Source organism: Excalfactoria chinensis, chromosome 32, assembly GCF_039878825.1.
Source record: "Excalfactoria chinensis isolate bCotChi1 chromosome 32, bCotChi1.hap2, whole genome shotgun sequence".
In the NCBI taxonomy this organism is placed as follows: domain Eukaryota; kingdom Metazoa; phylum Chordata; class Aves; order Galliformes; family Phasianidae; genus Excalfactoria; species Excalfactoria chinensis.
In genome coordinates, this window is record NC_092856.1 from 1,079,845 (window position 1) to 1,096,601 (window position 16,757).

Genomic DNA, 16,757 nt, shown 5'->3' on the forward strand with positions numbered 1-16,757 from the left:
AGTTACTCCGGGACCAATCGCTGCTCGAGGGGCGGGGCGTGGGGCGAACCACGTGCGCGGCGCATTAGGGGGGAGAAGTGGGAGGAACCACAGGCAGCGCCCCAAGGGGGGGGGGAAAGGAAGGAAGGAAGGAACCACGGGAGGGGGCTCAGGGGGGGGAGGAAAGAACCACGTGCGAAGCTGGAAGGGGTCACGGCCGCCCCCCCCTTAGGCCTCAACCCGCCCCTTCCCCAACACAGCAGCCGCAGCGTAAAGAAATACCAACTTTAATACGAACCGCCGGATCCTTTGGTTATAGCGGGGCCGGGGCAGGGCTGAGCTTTGGCTTCGGGGGGGTCGAGGTGCATGCAGTGGGGCCCGGCCAGCTCCGGCAGAGGGAGGTGCCCGAGAAGGGGCTTGGCAGGGCCTGGAGGGCACGGGGGAGCTGTCAGCCCTCACCCCCCCCCCCCCCCCCCGCCCTCCCTTACAGGCCGGCTGCATTGCATATACGTGTGGGACCTGCGGGGGTCAAGGCACAGTTACACATAAAGTGATCGGGTACATTCGGTGCGCGGCCAGCCGGGCCTTGTGCTTGGGGAGCAGAGCGCAGGGCCCAGCCCTGGGTGAGACCCTCCCCTCCATCCCCTCCCCCCCCCCCCCCTCTCGGGGCTGGTGCTGCTCATGGGACGAAGCCCGGCCACCCCCAGTTCCAACCAGGCTGGAGTAGAACCCGGCCCTGGGCTGGTGCCCCAGTGCTGCCACCATATAGGGCTGGGATTTGGTACGAGCGGAGCAGCTGTGCGAAGGCTGGAGCTGGGAGGAGAGGAGGGGGGCTTTGGCACCAGCAGCCCCCGGCCCCACAGGCAGCTCACACCACGCTGCCTGCAGCCCAGGGCCACCAGCTTCGTGTGGTGGTGGGAGGGTGAGGCCCATCCCCAAAGCAGTCCATGCTCAGCCCCGGCTGAGTCCAGGTGCTCCCCAGGGTGGGAAGCAGGGCTGGGGGTCAGGGGGGACGCGCACCGAGGCCCCCCTGGAGCTCACAGTCTCCTTTCCACTGGCTGCTGCAGGCACATCTCGCTGCCAGCTGAGATGATGGGCAGGTGATTGTCCATATGGTAGCTGATGAGGTGGCTGACACTTTCAAAACGATGATCTTTTGTCCGGACCTGCAAGGATAGGGAACTCAGGAGGCTGCTGATACCCCCCCCCTGGGAGTTCCCTCCATGCTTTGCCAGGCCTCCTCCATCCCTTAAGCCAGCCTAGAGGTGTCCCCCAAGGTGGGGTTGTGGTTCTCATAGCGGTGGGGAGATGTGGGGCCACTCACCACTCCTTCGGGGTCGACGAGCAGCAGGTGCTTGGGCTGCCCACCCTGCAGGCCGGTCAGCACGTACTGCCCTGGGGTGGTGGTGCTCTCCCTCACCAGGAAATCTCCGTTCACCTTCAGCAGTTTCTCAGCCTCCTTGCGGTTCATCTTCCTGTGATACCACGGCTCCCTCCTCAGCTGCTCCTCCATGGAGGCCACAACCTGAGCAGGCGGAACGGTCACGGGCACAGACTGGGGGGCACGCAAGGCATCTTCAAATGGCTCTGCAGGAGAAGAAGAAGGGCTCCATCACTCAGTCCACACACCCAGGACACACTGCACAGCCTGCAGTCCCCACTCACTCATGTCGAAGAGGTCTCGCTGGGCACTGCCGTTGGCTGTTGCAGGGCTGCCTGCAGCTGCTGCTTGGCGTGTCTTGTCCACGTTCTGCACGTTCACATAAGATGGGTCATCAAATAGGTCCGTGCGGCCGGACGCACTCGCTGCAGGTGGGTATTTCTCTCTTCCTGCTGCAGAGAGCACTGTGGTCAGCAGTGCTCCGGCACCAGCTCTTACTGCTGGAGCACTTTGGGACCAGGAAAGCCTATGGGGACAGCCACATCCATCACATTACCTTGAGCGGGACCGTGTTGCTTCCTGGGATCAAATTCCCCACCAGACGTCTGGCCAACAGGCTGTAGAGAGACACATGGTAAGCCCAACAGATCTTGCTGCACTCTCACCCCTCCCCAAACCCCAGTCTGAACTGCCAGAGGTTCTGGACAGAAGCGTGGCGTGGATTCTGTGCAGCCCACAGCCCCATTGGGGTCCTTGCATCTCCCCTATATAGCAGAACCTCCCCAGCAGCCCCCTGCAGACATGCTTAACGCCTTACCAGTGTGGCCCCCAGGTGATTGGGGGTCTGTGCAGCTCCGTCCCGCAGCCGCATGTCCACGACCCCCCCGATAGGAGGCTCCTTGCCAGGGAAGTCGTTGTAGTACTGGTGATCTGGGGCAGGCTCCTCCTCTTCCTCATCCCAGGCTGAACCATCAAACCCTGCCATCCTGGAAGGACACAGCACACAGCTGAACAGCTGACAGCAGCCAGGGCTGCGTCTCCTCCCAGCACCAAGAGACCTCAGGTATCCCCATCTCTCCCTTCCTTTACCTGTCGTGGGGTGTCACCAGCTTCGGGGGGTTCTTTAGGTACTGCTTGAAGCGCAGCTCAAAGGCTTGCCCAATTGTGCTGATCACATCCTGGGCCAAGCCCTCAGGGCACTCCAAGATATGGCAGGCTGGGAAGGGAACAGTGAGATGAGAGCAGAGAACCTCAGAGTTAAATCCTACACCCCCTGATCCCACCCTGTGCACCCCAAAGATTCCCTGCAGGGACCCAATCCCTCTTGGCACCACTGAGTTGTACCCAAAATGGGGCTCTTGCAATTCCAGTCTCACCTCTCTGGTTGACGGGGTCTTTGGCAACATAGGCGACGTACTCAGCTGTGTCCTGTGGGAGAGAGTGGTGGTGAGCCAGGGCTGCTGGCCAGCACAGTGCCCGAGACTATGGGGAGAAGGCAGGAGAGGCTCTGATCCCCAGCGCAGAGTAGGATGTGCAGGTGGGGGAACCTCTGTACTCACCGGGTCACCCCCAGAAGCGAAGGAGATGGACTGCATGTGATGGTTGGCAATGATCTGAAAGGCAGAAGCACTGTTAGGTGCAGCTCTTCAGTGCCCAGCCTGGCACATTTTCCCTGGGACTGGCCCATTGTGGGGATTACAAACTTCAAGAGCCCTGAATATGAGCCACAGGCAACCAGAGGAAGGGCTGAAACACCAGCAGAGCTATTGAGACTAAAAGACATCCAAGGCTGGGGGACTTGGGTCTCAAGATCCAGAGCACAGATCCCACAAGGCATTCAGGGCATTGCTCAGATCCCTTTGGCACCAGGAACGGATGGGGTGGGACATGCTGGACCAGGAGATGAGCACTCAGCTGGAAACACAGATAACCCACATAGGGAGAATGGGAACACCCCCAGCAGGGCCTGGAGGGGATGAATGGATTCCTGCTCATTTGAAGCCAGCAGTGCAGCCCCCAGCAGCTCCTCGCTCTCACCTGTTTGCAGTCAGAGGCCATGAGGTTGAGGCTGCTGGTGGAGATGGTCAGGGTGATGGGCATGCCGGCGAACTTCAGGTTGCTCTTGCCCAGGATGGAGTTCAGAGAGCGGCCACAGGGCTGGGGGAGAAGAGCAGCATTGGGCAACTCATCTCCACCACCACTCCAGCTGAGCCATGGGGGCAATCAGAGCCCCTAAGCACTGCTGGCTGGGTTGAGATCCAGCTCTCACCTTCCTCCTCCTCACGGCTCCCTTGGCACCGGGCACGGCCTCACACACCAGGCCAATGGCCTCCCTGCAGGGAGCAAAGCAAGGCATCAGCCTGGGGGTCCCTGTTGTCCCCTCTTGCATCAGTACAGGGACAAAGCTCTGCTATCACTGCCATGTTTATGGGGCACCGCTGGGCAGAGGACAGGAGGAGCAGTGCAGAAGGGACAGGGTTAAGTGAGGAACAAAAGGGAAGCCCTCGGGCAGTGCAGGCTGATTCCCAGACCAGGCAGGGACAGGGGAGGAAGAGCGAGCTGTTAATATTTGATGCAGCTGCAGGAGTGCTTCCTGCCTGACCAAGCTCATTGACAGGCTCATCGATCTCCAGGCAGTTTCCTCCATGGCTGCAGACAGCCTGCTTCCACCTCCACACCCACCCGGGCAGCCCTAAGCCCCCAACACGGCCCCTGGAACTCACCTGGTGACCTGAGTCCTTGTGTTGAAATCCAAAGCCCTCATGGACTGAAGGACTTCTACGCAGCCCATGTACTGTGGAGGAGAGCAGGGTCAGAGGAGAGCAGGGTCAGCACCGGGCTTGGCTTGCTTTTACTCCCCCACCTCCCCATGCAGCCCACAAGCAAAGAGGGGATAGGTCCATACGCTATCGTGTTCATCTCCACCCGCAACAAGCATACCTGGACACCCCCCCCCCCCCCCAAGCCCACTCCCACCCCACAGAGACGTCCCAGCACTCACCCTGACATGGTAGGAGACCCCAGGCCCCATGACCTTATCATCTGGATGCAGCCAGCCACGCGTGGGCTTATTGACAAAGCTGCCGTGGCGGGTCCATTCATCACCACCCAGCTGGCCGCCTTCCACCCGCGTCCTCTTTGCACAGCTCAGCTTGTTCATATCCTGGGAACAGACAGTGACAGAACCCACTGAGTTGGTGCTGGCTGTTCCCCCTGGTGTCGGTGTGAGCGTCCCGGTTAGGACGGGCTGCCCTGAGCTCCCAGTATCTTTAAGGCTGCCGGTCGATGAGCCCCGCAGGCTGAGCAGGTTGGCGGGGTTGGAGAGCTTCAGGTTGGCCATTTTGGGGAAGAAAGAGCAGAGGGTGGTGGGGCTGTCCTCAGACTCGGATGAGAGCTCCCCGAGAGGCAGCATGGGGCTGAGGGAGGAGGATGACAAGGAGCCAGGCAGAGACCGAGTGCCCGCAAGGGATTCCACTGGGGACACCGGGGTCCCCAAGGCTCCTACAGCTTCCTCCAGAGAGGAGACAGACTCGTTCCGCAGGTGGCTGTATTTGCTCTTCTGCAGGAGATCCATTGTGCAGAGAGAAGGGCTGGCGCATGCCCACCCCTCACAGCAACCCCACAGAGCTCCTACAGCCTCCTGGAATCCTCCCCCATGTACGGGCTGAGGCTGAGCTCTGTGCCAGGCACCCTCCAGCCCCTCATGGCTCAACGAGGAGAACCGTCCCCAGCTCCACGCAGTCCCAGCAGATCGATAGCAACCAGCGTCAGCGATCCGGATAGATGGACAGCAAGCCCCGTTCCCGGTGCACAGAGCACGGTGAAAGATGGGGGGGGGGCTCAGCACGCTCAGCACACAGCTGGGAGATCCTCAAGCCCCACTGCCCCGAAGTGGATCCTCGACGAATCCCATTGTCTTCAGCAGGGGCTCAGCACGGTCCCCTTTACCCCGCAGGCGAGTCCCAAACCGCTTCCCCTCCGCCCCTGCCGGCTCGCTCCGGCCCCTGCGCGCTCTCCTCGCAAGCGGTTTGCCAGCAGCTCAGAGGAAATGAAAAGCATGAATATTTAAAGCCCTGAGACAAGGCAGCCACAGAGCACACCCGAGCCCAGCCCAGCCCTGCTCAGAGCACGGTCCAGGAGCGAACAAGGTCCTTCTGTAGCAGCCGGCGCTACGCGAGCCACGTGCCGGCGGTGGGCAGCTGCTGTTGGCTCTCCGGGATCGCCGGGGGGAGCCTGAAGCCGAGGGGGGGGAACGCGATGCCAGCAAGCCCCGGGATGGCAGGGACGTCCAGCTCGGCTCCAGGCTGGCAGAGGAGGAGGAGGGCGGCCAGGAGGAGGATACAGGTGGGCGCAAAGAGGGAGAAGCCGGGTTCAGCGCGGAGCTGCGGCACGGAGCCGCCGAGAGCCGCCAATGGTTGTTGCTGCTGCTTCCCGCATCCCGGCTCCTCCTTGAGGGGAGAAGGGGCTGCCGCTGATCGGAAGGGCTGTGCTGACTCACAGGCGGAGGAGAGGGCTCTGCTCTGCTCTGCGGGGATGGGGAAGCAACGCAGGAGGGGCTCAAAGGGAGGGGTGGGGACCCGGCGAGGATCTGGAGCAGAAAAATCAAGGTCACGGGCGGAGCTAAAGGGAACTGGGGAAAAGCCAGAGCGTGAGGCTGGCGCCAGGGCAAATCTTACCCATTGCCAAAGCTGGGAGAAACCCCCGTTTAATAATGGGGGGCACTGGGGACAAGTCCGCCCCCTCCCGGTTCGTCCCCACCTGATGCAAACCAGCATGTGAATGGGGGAGCTCAGAAATCCCCCTTCAGCCCCTTGGGCTTGGAATAAGACGGTCTTTAAGGCCCCTTCTAACCCAAGCTGTTCCACGATCCTTTCCCTCCCCCCTCCCCCCCCCCCCCAAGGGGGTCTCTGGGCCCCTCTGACCCACCAGGGCACCCCGACAGAACCCTACACTGGGCTGAACTCAGACAAATCCAGCCCAAGGGAAGGGCTCACCCCGCTCAGCCCCAGCACAGGAGTGGAACCTCCAGTCCCGCTTCCTAAACGCCGACATGCAGCCACAGAGACAGGGAAATGGAGGCAGGGAATAGCTTGGAAATAGCTGGGATCCCACACGGTACGGGGCTCCGATGCCAGCGGGTCCCACAGCCCATCAACCCCCACCTTGGTGCTGTAGGAGCAGTCCCACGAAGTGTTCTGTCCCCCCCCGAGGGCCCCACGGCAGCTCAGTGCCATGACCTTCCCATGGCCAGCAGCAAGATGGCTCTGAAGAAAGGCAGGAAACCCGGGGCTGGGGAGCCAGGAAGCAGAGACCCATCAGCCCTGCTCTGCTGGGAGGCGTTGGGAAGGCTCAAGGCAGCCTTGTTTGCCCCCCAAGGACCTGACTGGGGAGGTCAGGGGTCCCACCTGGCACAGCACCCCCTGCATAAAGGCTGCAGGCATCTGCAAACGGGGGCTGTGTGTTGCCTTGAGGAGAGCTGGAAAAGGGGCAAAGGGTCTTTTTGACCCAACCCAGATGGGCAGCAGGGAGCAGCAATTCCCGGCACACACAGTGCCCCAAGCTGTGCCCGTTTCTCACCGAGCTCTGTTTCTACCAAACAGAATAACTCTTTGATTTTATCACAACCTCCTGCATCGAGGCTGAGGCCAGACAGCTCACACACATCCCCCCCCTCCACCAGCACTGGCTGGAAATGAGGCACGTCAGCACACCCAGACTCAATTGCCAGAGCCCACCCCAGGAATCACAACCTCTTTAACCTGGGGTCACAGTGCACCAAAGGCAAACCAAGACGTGCTCAGCCCCACGGAGTCGGGTCCTGCAACCCCTGAGCAGCACCCAGCAGCCCCTCGTCTCGCCAGACGGGCTGGCAATGCACTCCCAGCCCTGCAGCAGAGCAGCTCTTCCACGCCTGGAAGCCAAGGCTCAGCCAGATCCTGCTTATGTGCAGGACAGAGGGACGCTGAATGGGTGACCTCGTGCACAGCCGAGGGGATGAGGAACAGAGAGGGGATGATGCAGCACAGCAAACTGTGAGCCGTGCCCACCGCCTCGCTTTGGAAGATCCTATGTTTCCCCCAGGCTCTGCTTGCAACCCTGACATATCCTCCCAGGAAACACAAAGCAGGAGCTGAGTCAGAGAGCTGGAACACGCGAGCGGTTTGGCAAGTAATCGCGGCGAGGCGCACGCAGGCACAGGGGCTGCTACACGTACACAGCTTGGCAGCATACAAAGGGCAGGAGACCCCCGTGTCCCAAGATGGGGAGATGGAGCTCTTCCCGTGCTCTGTCCTCCTGTAGCACGGCAGGGAGAGCAAAGAGAAAGGCTGAGAGCCAGCCAGCCAAGAGCTGGATTTTCCCCTAAACACCACTACAAAGTCACACGGCGTCGATGCTTTCCTGTCTGCAACCTCTTCTCAACGTCCCAGCAGCCTCCTTGGAATGGGGGCAGGGGAAAAAAGAAAACCAGTGGAAGGAGGCCTGGAATTGAGGCTGGCCCTGATGGTGAAGGGGGAAGGGGGGGAGGCAGGATCCGCCACCGAAGCCATCTAACCCTTCCACCGAAGTCCCGAGCGCTGGCCGGCCTTACCACGTACTCCATCGGCGGTGGAGGGCAGGGAACAAACACTCAGCCCCTCTGGTCTGGCAGCCCAACCTGCGGTTCAGGGACAAACAGTGAGTTAGCCAGCCCTAAAGCAGGGCATCTCACTGACCGCAGGCAGATGAGGGCAAAGAGACCCGGGCAAATCTCCTTCTCAATGTCCCTGTGTTGGGAAGGATGGTGTTGGGATGCTCCAGGGAAAGAGTATGGGGCAAGTTGGGGATCAGGGCTCGGATCTTGCCTGCAGGCAAACGGTGTTGGCAACCACCTGTTGGTTGTGCCCTGAAGCAAAAGGACCTTGTTTACAGTCACTCTGTGACCTGAAATAGGCACCGGTGCCAAACTCTGTAGCTGTCAGGACCCAAAAATAGAGGGCACGAAAGGAGAGAGAGAAGAGGTGCTCAGACATGGAGGAGCTCTCTGCTCCTGCCCACCCACCCCCCCCCAGGCTGGCACCTACTGCCAAAGGATAAAGTCCCCAGGGAGGAGCCAGGATGTGGCCATAGGAGCGTGTGAAACGGATCCTGGTGTTAGGAAGGAGAGGTAGAAAGGGGCCACGGAAGGGCAGACGTGAGCAGAGCCAGGAGGGGCAGGAAGCTCTGCGAGAAGGGCAGCGGTGAAAGGAAAACACAGAGAGCAAAGCAGGAGCACAATGAGAGCCCCTGCCCTCCCCAGCCAACCCTGCGCCGCTCCCACCCTCACCATGGAGCCACTCGAGGCCGGGCCAGCCAAGCAGAGCAGGACAACAAACACGATTTACTTCCTTGCAGCAATCATATGTCCCTTATCTGGGGCCTGCAAAGCCAGCGCTCCGGAGCCCAGGCGGGCGCTAATGCGATTAGCCCGGGGGGCAGTGAGATAAGAAGGGCTGTTTGGCAAGCACAGCCCCATCCTGGGCAGGGCCAGGCAGTGAACAGCAGCAGGTCACTCAGTGCAGAGGAAATGCAGAAATGACGAGGCCCTTTGGACTCTGGGGCTGAGGTTAGAGGCAGGGAAAGGAGAACAGCCCTGTGCTAAAAGCCAGCAGGAAGGGAAGGGGCTGGGTTTGAACGGCCACAAATGCTGCGCTGCTCATTGTGCACGGCCATAAAACAGCCATGGGTGAGTGGCATTGCATTGCACAGCCAGGCTGGGGTGAGGCTGCAGCACCAGCAGGGCTACAACCCGACCTCAGCACGGCCTCTTCAGCACCCAGTTGCACCCCTTGATGCCCAAGGGTGCTGCTTTGGGTTCTCCCTACATAAAAGGGCCACGGTGTGGTTGCAGAGCTGCTTGTCCCTGACCCTTTGCTCAGATAGGAAGATGCAGAGCTTCAGGGTGGGCAGAGCACGGGAGAGCTGCCCTTTGCACAATTAATGGCACAGCTTTAACCCCATAGGAAGGAGTAGGGCCGCGTTTCCTCAACCCCATGAGGGTCACCCCTTTAGGTTGCCCATGAGGGACACCCATTGACATGGAGATCCAGGAACAGCCCATGACAGACAGACACAGCATCGGACACACGGACACAGCATCGCTGTTGGGTGAGGACAGAGGCCCGCAATGGGACACTTCGACCCCAGCCATCTCTATGCAGGTTACCTGCCCCTTGTGTCCCTTGCAAGCCTCATTACCGGCCAGCACAGCCGTTTGCTCTGCCCCATTCGGGGCCGGTTCATCTCCGTTCTGAGCTCCCCAACTCCTGACAGCATTGCTGGTGGCTCCCGGTTACCGGCAGCGGTGACACACAGACGGCTGGACCTCACACACCCCCACGATAACACCGGGACTCCCGAACAACACAGAGACGATCAGCGGTTCCCCTACAAACACCGGCGGTTCCCGGTCCCGTTCTGCCCCGGTGATACCGGGAACGGGCAGCCCAACACCGCCGTTAACCGGCTCGTAACGTAACGTTGACTCCCATCACCCCACCATGGGCGGGTTCAGCCCACCAGCACCGGAAGCTCCGCACTACCTCACGGTCCGGCCCACCCCCCGAACCCGCGGCCTACGGAACCACCGGGAGCCCCTTCAAGGCCCGGATCGCTCCCGAAGGCCTTACAGGCCGCACCGCAGCCCCATACGAGGCCCACCCGTTCTAGGACGACCCACACGCTCACCGGGGCACCATGAGTCTCACGCCGGTCTCCTCCGGTCCCGGCGGCCTCAGCGCCCCGCACCGAGCGCCCTCCCCCCGCCACGCCGCCACTCACTTCCGGCCCACGCCCCTCCACCGCGGCCTCACCGCGCCCCCGTCACGTGACTCGCGAACCGCCGAGGCCACAAGAAGGCGGCGCCCGACCCTGAAAGGGGAAGGGGGGGGGGGGGGCAAAAAAGGGGCGTGTCCGTTCGACCGTTAACCAATCAGCTTCCGAATCGTTCGTCCCGCCTTCTGGGAGCGAACCAATGAGAGCGCGGGGCGGCGGCGTTTGAAAGCACCGTTGGGGGGGGCGGAAGTGGAAGAAGGGAGGAGGAGGGGGGGGGGGAGGGGGCGAAAGCAACGGCCGCCATAGAGTTGAGGAGAGGGGCGAGGCGGGGGCTGCCGGGAAGGGGGCGGACCGCGGACGGGCGGCATGGCGCACAAGCAGATCTACTACTCCGATAAGTACGACGATGAGGAGTTCGAGTACCGGTGAGGTGATGGGGAGGAAGGGAGAGAGCGTTGTTTGATAGGGGTTCGGTTTTAAAAGGGGGGGGGGTCTATGGTGTAATGGCGCTTCTTCCGGCAACAGGAAATGGAGGGAGGGGGGTTCTAAAGTATGGAGGGTACGGACGGGATGGGGGAGGGGAGGCCTGGGGGGGGAGTGGGAGAGGGGCGGCAATGGGTTTGGGCCTAGACTTGATGGGGGGGGCAATGGGTTTGGGCCTGAGGGGGGGGGGTTGGGCCTAGACCTGATGGGGGGGGGGCGGCACTGGGTCTGGTCCTGAACGGGGGGCGGGGGGGGGCTACCGGGTCTGGGCCTAATGTGGGGGGGGGGCTCTGGGTTTGGGCCTAGGCCTGATGGGGGAGAGGGGGGCGACGGGGTCTGGGCCTAGGCTTGAAGGGGGGGGAAGGGGGAGACGGGGACAGGGTCTGCACCTGAAGGGAGAGGAGGGGGGCACTAGGGCCTGAGGGAGGGGTGGGGCTCCGAGTTTGGGCCTAGGCCTGATGGGGGGGGGTGGCACTGGGTTTGGGCCTAGACCTGAGGGGGGGTGGGGGGGGAGGGGGTGAACAGGCTCTGGGCCTAGGCCTGAAGCGGGGGGTGGGGACGACAGGGTCTGCACCTGAAGGGAGAGGAGGGGGGCACTGGGTCTGGGTCTGAAGGGGGAGGTCCAGGCACCAGGTTGGAGGAGGGGGGATGGGTAACGGGCCTAGACCTGAGTGGGGGCTGGGGGGGAAGCATTGGGTCTGGGCCTGGGGGTGGAGCACTGGGTCAGTGCTACTGGCTGAGCAGCCCCTGTGGCCACAGGCATGTGATGCTGCCAAAAGACATCGCCAAGCTGGTGCCCAAAACCCACCTGATGTCCGAATCGGAGTGGAGGAACCTGGGTGTGCAGCAGAGCCAGGGCTGGGTGCACTACATGATCCACGAGCCAGGTGAGCCCCTTATGGCTGCTTTATGGGATGTGGGCTCCGTTCCCACAGCCTGGCCTCAATCTGTGCTATATCCCCACAGAGCCACACATCCTCCTTTTCCGACGGCCGCTGCCTAAGAAGCCAGAGAAGTGAGCTCTCCCCGGCTCAGCCACAGCCCTCGGCTGCCTGGGCTACAAAGCACCTTCATCATCATCATCCTCTTCCTTCTCTTCCTCCTCTCTCTCACGCTCTGCTCTCAGGAGCTGCTTTCCTGTTGGGGGCAGAGCCACTGGGTGTCTCTGATGCTCGTGAACTCGGTGCTATCTGGGCACCTGCAGCGGCTCGGCCCCGGGGAACAGCGCTGCGGGGATGGGATTCTCAAAAGCTTCAATAAAAGGATATTTGGGAGCTGCTGTGTGCTGCTCTTCTGCCTTTGGGGGGGGGGAGGCAAGAGGAGCCCCCGGTGCACAGGAACAGCCCTTCCCAGGGTGGTTCTGGGGTCGTTGTGCACTGGGGGGGGGTTGGGAAGGGTCCATGGGGGCGGGGGGGGGGGTTGGGAAGGGTCCATAGGGGAGAAGGGCTGCGGGATAACGGGGTGGGAGGGGGGAGGGGAAGAGCACGTGCCGCTGGGCGAGACCATGGCGCCTTGGGGGAGGGGTCGGACCGCCCCCCGCAGTTCGCTCTGTTCGCTCTCAACCAATCAGAGCACGTAGAGCTTCGTGACGCGCGTCCCTCCCGACCAATAGGAGCGCGGGGAGGTGGAGGCGCGGTGGAGCCGGTTCGGTTCGGCGGGGGCCCATGCGCGCGGCGCTGCGGATTGGGGGGGCCTTGCTCGGTACCGAGCGGCGAAACGCGGCCTGCAGAGCCATGGCCGGGCAAAGCTCCGCCTCCACCGCCGGGATCATCGTTATCGGGGATGAGATCCTCAAGGTGAGAGTGGGGCCTGCGGCTGAGGCCTGGTTGGGGCCTGCAGTCGGGTTAGGCCTGAGGCCTGCAATCAAAGCCTATGGCCGAGGCCTGGTCAGGGCCTGGAGTCGGGTTGGGCCTGAGGCCTGGTCGGGGCCTGGAGTGGGGTTAGGCCTGAGGCCTACACTCAGAGCCTGTGGCTGAGGCCTGGTTTGGGCCTGCAGTGGGGTTAGGCCTGAGGCCTGCACTCAGAACCTGTGGCCGAGGCCTGGTTGGGGCCTGCAGTGGGGTTAGGCCTGAGGCCTACACTCAAAGCCTACGGCCGAGGCCTGGTCGGGGCCTGCAGTCGGGTTAGGCCTGAGGCCTGCACTCAGAGCCTGCGGCCGAGGCCTGGTCGGGGCCTGCAGTCAGGTTAGGCCTGAGGCCTGCAGCCTGGGGTTGGGACTGTGTTCGGGCCTGGGCTCATTGCAGCTGCTCTTCCCCTTAGGGCCACACTCAGGACACGAACTCCTTCTTCATGTGCCGGCGGCTGCGTTCCCTGGGTGTCCGTGTGGCCCGTGTCTCTGTGGTGCCCGACGAGGTGGACGCCATTGCTGCTGAAGTGGCCGCCTTCGCCTCCCGCTTCACCTTCGTACTGACCTCGGGGGGCATCGGCCCCACGCATGACGACGTCACCTTCGAGGCCGTGGCCAAAGCTTTTGGGGAGAAGGTGACCCCACACCCGGAGCTGGTGGCTTTGGTGCATAAGTTCTTCGGTAAGACGGACATGCAGTGCCCTGAGATGAAGCTGGCTCGCATCCCTGAGTCCTCACGCCTCAATTATGGCACGGACCGACTCACAGGCAGTGCCTTCAAGTACCCTTTGGTCAGCGTCCGCAACGTCTACATCTTCCCGGGCATTCCAGCACTGATGGAGCGCGCCCTGGATGGCCTCAGCCATCTCTTCCGCAGCGAACAGACCTGTTTTCACTCCCGTGCCATCTACGTGGCAGCTGATGAGGTGCAGATTGCTCCCGTGTTGGATCAGGCCAATGTCAGTTTTCGAGGCCGTGTGAGTTTGGGCTCCTACCCGGACTGGGCCAACAATTATTACCGTGTGAAGCTGACGCTGGACTCGGAGTCGGAGCAGCACCTGGAGGAGGCACATCGCTTCCTGATGGAGAAGCTGCCGCCGGGTGTGGTGGTGCCGTTGGTGACTGACTGCGTCTCAAGGGCGGCCACTGAGGTTTATGCCCTGGCTGAGTCAGGTACAGCAGTTGCAGCCTTCAAGCTGCAGCCGGGGTCCTCACGCTGCTCCTCTGCAGCTCAGACAGACAGAGAGGGGCCGAGGCAGTGGCAAGAACAGCCTGGGTGTGGAATTTACACTGAGTTCTCTTTGGGGTTGGCGCTCATCCCCTTGCTGGGTAGGGGGATGGTTGTGCCTTAGGGACACGCAAGCTCTTGGCTTCAGGATGTGGTGCCAGCAATAGCTCTGGGCTGTGTCTGGAGATGAGCCCGCAGGGTGAGGCACTGCAGGAAGGAGCTGAGCCTTGAGGCCAAGCCATGGCAGCATAGCCTTGGGCAGGCACCAGGCCAGCAGGCACCCGACTGTCCCCTCCCAGCAGGCTCAGCCCTGGGACAGAAGGTGGCAGCAGCACTGCGGACCATTGAGGAGGCTTTGGACCGGTACAACCTGGCCCAGATCTGCGTGGGTTTCAACGGGGGCAAGGACTGCACAGCCCTGCTGCACCTCGTCCATGCTGCTGTGGAGAGGTACCTGGCTGTGGGACAGTGGGTTCCCTCAAGGCTCTGGGGCCCTCTGCCCTGCTCTGGCTGACTTGCCTCGTGTCTCTGGGGTCCATCTGTGATGGGTCTCTCTCCAGGCGATACCCAGAGAGGCAGGAGAAGCTGAAGGTGCTCTACATCCGCATCGTGTCCCCCTTCCCTGAAATGGAACAGTTCATCCAGGCTACAGTGAAGAGGTGAGGGACAGTGAGGGGCAGGCTGCCAGCCAGACACAAGTGGCACGGCCCACCCCGATGCCAACTGCCTGCCTTGCCTTCCAGGTACAACATCCAGCTGTGCACAGTGGAGGGCTCCATCCGGGAGGCCCTGCTCACCCTGAAGGAGCAGCAACCACAGCTGGAGGCCGTCCTGATGGGCACACGGCGCACAGACCCCTACTCATGCACCCTGACCCCCATGTGCATGACAGACCCCAACTGGCCCCAGTACATGCGGGTGAACCCACTGCTGGTATGCTGCTGCTTCCATTTGAGGTGGGGATGGGGCTGTCAGGGAGTGAGCCTGGAGTGAATCTTCATCTTCAGGGGCTTTTCCCCTCAATTCCCCTCTCTCCAGGGCCCTGTTGCCCAGCTGTGGCCCCCCAGCAGCAGCTGGAGGTGCCTGGTGCCATTGGTCAGGGCTCATTCCTGCCCACCCATGGCTTTTGCTGTGTTCAGGGAGGGATGGATGTGCTCCAGGGCTATGGACAGGGGCCAGTGGATGCTGGCTGGTCTCTATGTATGCTGAGCTGGAGCCAGCTGCCTTCTGTGGGGTAAGGAACAGTCTCTGCATCCACCTGCACAGCAATCCCTACCCGATTCTGCCCACAGGACTGGACATACAGGGACATCTGGGAGTTCCTGCGCAAGCTCTATGTCCCCTACTGCATCCTCTACGACAAGGGGTGAGTGTGGGGAGCAGCCAGAGGAGGGGCAGAGCGTTGGGTGATGCCCTCCACCCCTCCTCCAGCCACGCTATTCCCTCATAGCTACACCTCCCTGGGGAGCATGGCCAACACAATGAAGAACCCGGCGCTGCTCTACACTGACCCCCAGGGCCGGGAGAGCTACAGACCCGCCTACGAGCTGGAAAACGAGGAGGATGAACGCACGTCTCGCCGGTGAGAACTCGGGGGGGGGTGGGGAGGAGCTGCACTGAGACCGACGGCATCCACAGGTGTCATCCATCCCTGATGCTGCTGGAATAAACCTGCTGTGCTCAGCACCTCGCCCCGCTCCCTTCGTGCTCTGCGGGGCTTTGGCAGGAGGAACGAGAGCGGCTGTGCCCGAACAAAACTGCCCCTCATTCATTGCCCCCCCCCCCGCCCCATGCGCCTCATTGTGGCGGCTTTTGAATGGAGAATAGAGCAGTTTCCAGCGCTTGCCCGGTGCTCCTCGTGGCCGTGCTGCTCCCTCCCCGTTCAAATCCCTTTGCTGTGCATCTCCTGAGCAGTGACCGGGCACCGTGAAATGGATGGAGCAGGTTATGGCGCTACCGGCACCCGTTGATGCGTCCCTGGGGCTGCGCCTCGGCCGCTGGGTGCTGCGGGTGCTCCGGGAGTGTGTTTACCTCCTGCTGTGCAGCTGGTGCATCCGAGAGCTGCTGGAATAGGGCACGGGCCCCCCCTTCCCCATCCAATGTGGGACCCCCGGGGTGCTGGTGAGTGGTGGGGGTCTGCTCATGGTGGTCTTGGCGGGGGGGAGGATTGGGGGGGTGCAGGGTTTTGGCTTCGGTGTTTGAGAAGTTAATAGGGTGGGAGGGAGGGATCTGGATCTGGTGGTGCTGGAAGGAGGAAGGGTGTAATGTAATGGTGAGGATGTGATGCTCCTTGGAGGGGGGGGGTGGGTTGTTGCTTGGGGAAGGAGGGATGTAGGTCCCTGGTTATGGTGCTGCTGGGGGTGCTCACCCTCTGTGTGCCTCTCTCCCCTCCCCAGGACTCTGTTGCCCCACGATGGCTTTACACTGCCCGGCCTATACCTGATGGAGCCCCAGCACCAGCACCAGCACCCGGCCCAACCTGAGCCCCCCCAGCACCACGACCCCAATAAACCTGAGCGGTGTGTGAGCAGCCACGTGTGTCAATGACTGACAGCGTGTCCACCCCCCACCCTGGGCACATCTACCCCTATTACTTCGACCTGCAATGCCCAGACCCCCCCCCCAACCCCCCACCTGAGGGTCCCCAGCCCCATTGTTGACCACGGACCGTTGTTGGGAGCCGTGGCCCTGCTTCCCCCTCCCCTGGGTTATCTCTGCTGTGACTCAGCCCCTTGTTTAGAGACTTCCAAGCCGTTTCCTGCCCCAACCCCACGCGCCCGACCGGCACCACCGCCGCCGGGAAGCGACCGGATCAAAACATACCCCAGAACCCGCTTTGCAGCCCGGCTTAAGGGACAACGGGACACCGCAAACCTCGGGCTCAGCCGTGGGGGTCTCCGTGTGCCCGAAGTGCTCCGTGCCTGCCCCGCTATGGGGCTGCAGGCTCCATCCCCGCAGGGAAGCCCCGTCTATGGTTCACGCCTGGCGCCGGCGCGGCCGTCCTTATCTCGCCGGGAAGTTGGGAGCAGGAAGCGCGGCCCCGAGCGGGA

At 62.3% G+C, this 16,757-nt stretch overlaps 3 protein-coding genes across 13 annotated transcripts; 2 read left to right on the forward strand and 1 right to left on the reverse strand.

Annotated features, from left to right (window-relative positions):
- Positions 1-250: 250 nt before the first annotated feature.
- Positions 251-16,645, reverse strand: SHC1 (SHC adaptor protein 1). Of its 10 annotated transcripts, none has more exons than XM_072358569.1 (14): positions 10,064-10,149; positions 7,950-8,015; positions 4,362-4,523; positions 4,084-4,154; positions 3,630-3,693; positions 3,398-3,517; positions 2,920-2,973; positions 2,737-2,788; positions 2,450-2,576; positions 2,178-2,346; positions 1,917-1,977; positions 1,645-1,809; positions 1,304-1,566; positions 251-1,145 (listed from the first exon to the last, which is right to left on the reverse strand). In XM_072358569.1, exons 2-14 carry the CDS (start codon positions 7,959-7,961, stop codon positions 1,017-1,019), a joined length of 1,449 nt encoding a protein of 482 aa, XP_072214670.1. In that variant the 5' UTR covers positions 7,962-8,015; positions 10,064-10,149; the 3' UTR covers positions 251-1,016. The 10 variants fall into 10 exon arrangements, with proteins under 10 accessions (XP_072214670.1, XP_072214668.1, XP_072214669.1 ...); XM_072358567.1 differs by having other exon boundaries at positions 1,645-1,812; XM_072358568.1 differs by lacking the exon at positions 10,064-10,149 and adding an exon at positions 8,664-9,329 and having other exon boundaries at positions 1,645-1,812.
- CKS1B (CDC28 protein kinase regulatory subunit 1B) lies at positions 10,427-11,907 on the forward strand. The gene is made up of 3 exons (XM_072358580.1): positions 10,427-10,575; positions 11,393-11,520; positions 11,600-11,907. Exons 1-3 carry the CDS (start codon positions 10,517-10,519, stop codon positions 11,650-11,652), a joined length of 240 nt encoding a protein of 79 aa, XP_072214681.1. The 5' UTR covers positions 10,427-10,516; the 3' UTR covers positions 11,653-11,907.
- Positions 12,256-16,235, forward strand: FLAD1 (flavin adenine dinucleotide synthetase 1). 2 transcript variants are annotated; one of them, XM_072358577.1, is made up of 9 exons: positions 12,256-12,429; positions 12,893-13,652; positions 14,007-14,157; positions 14,268-14,366; positions 14,451-14,640; positions 15,000-15,073; positions 15,158-15,289; positions 15,622-15,828; positions 16,104-16,235. In XM_072358577.1, the coding sequence occupies exons 1-8, from the start codon at positions 12,298-12,300 to the stop codon at positions 15,635-15,637; spliced, it is 1,554 nt and encodes a 517-aa protein (XP_072214678.1). In that variant the 5' UTR covers positions 12,256-12,297; the 3' UTR covers positions 15,638-15,828; positions 16,104-16,235. The 2 variants fall into 2 exon arrangements, with proteins under 2 accessions (XP_072214678.1, XP_072214679.1); XM_072358578.1 differs by having other exon boundaries at positions 14,010-14,157.
- Positions 16,646-16,757: the final 112 nt, after the last annotated feature.

Coding starts and splice junctions, on each gene's coding strand:
- SHC1 (XM_072358566.1), bottom strand. CDS start 4,934: ATGGATCTCCTGCAGAAGAGCAAATACAGCCACCTGCGGAACGAGTCT. Junction 3,694..4,083: donor ACAAGGACTCAGGTCACCAG/GTGAGTTCCAGG, acceptor TGCTCCCTGCAG/GGAGGCCATTGGCCTGGTGT. Junction 2,974..3,397: donor TGGCCTCTGACTGCAAACAG/GTGAGAGCGAGG, acceptor TCTGCCTTTCAG/ATCATTGCCAACCATCACAT.
- CKS1B (XM_072358580.1), top strand. CDS start 10,517: ATGGCGCACAAGCAGATCTACTACTCCGATAAGTACGACGATGAGGAG. Junction 10,576..11,392: donor GATGAGGAGTTCGAGTACCG/GTGAGGTGATGG, acceptor CTGTGGCCACAG/GCATGTGATGCTGCCAAAAG. Junction 11,521..11,599: donor CTACATGATCCACGAGCCAG/GTGAGCCCCTTA, acceptor ATATCCCCACAG/AGCCACACATCCTCCTTTTC.
- FLAD1 (XM_072358577.1), top strand. CDS start 12,298: ATGCGCGCGGCGCTGCGGATTGGGGGGGCCTTGCTCGGTACCGAGCGG. Junction 14,641..14,999: donor TGCGGGTGAACCCACTGCTG/GTATGCTGCTGC, acceptor TTCTGCCCACAG/GACTGGACATACAGGGACAT. Junction 15,074..15,157: donor TGCATCCTCTACGACAAGGG/GTGAGTGTGGGG, acceptor ATTCCCTCATAG/CTACACCTCCCTGGGGAGCA.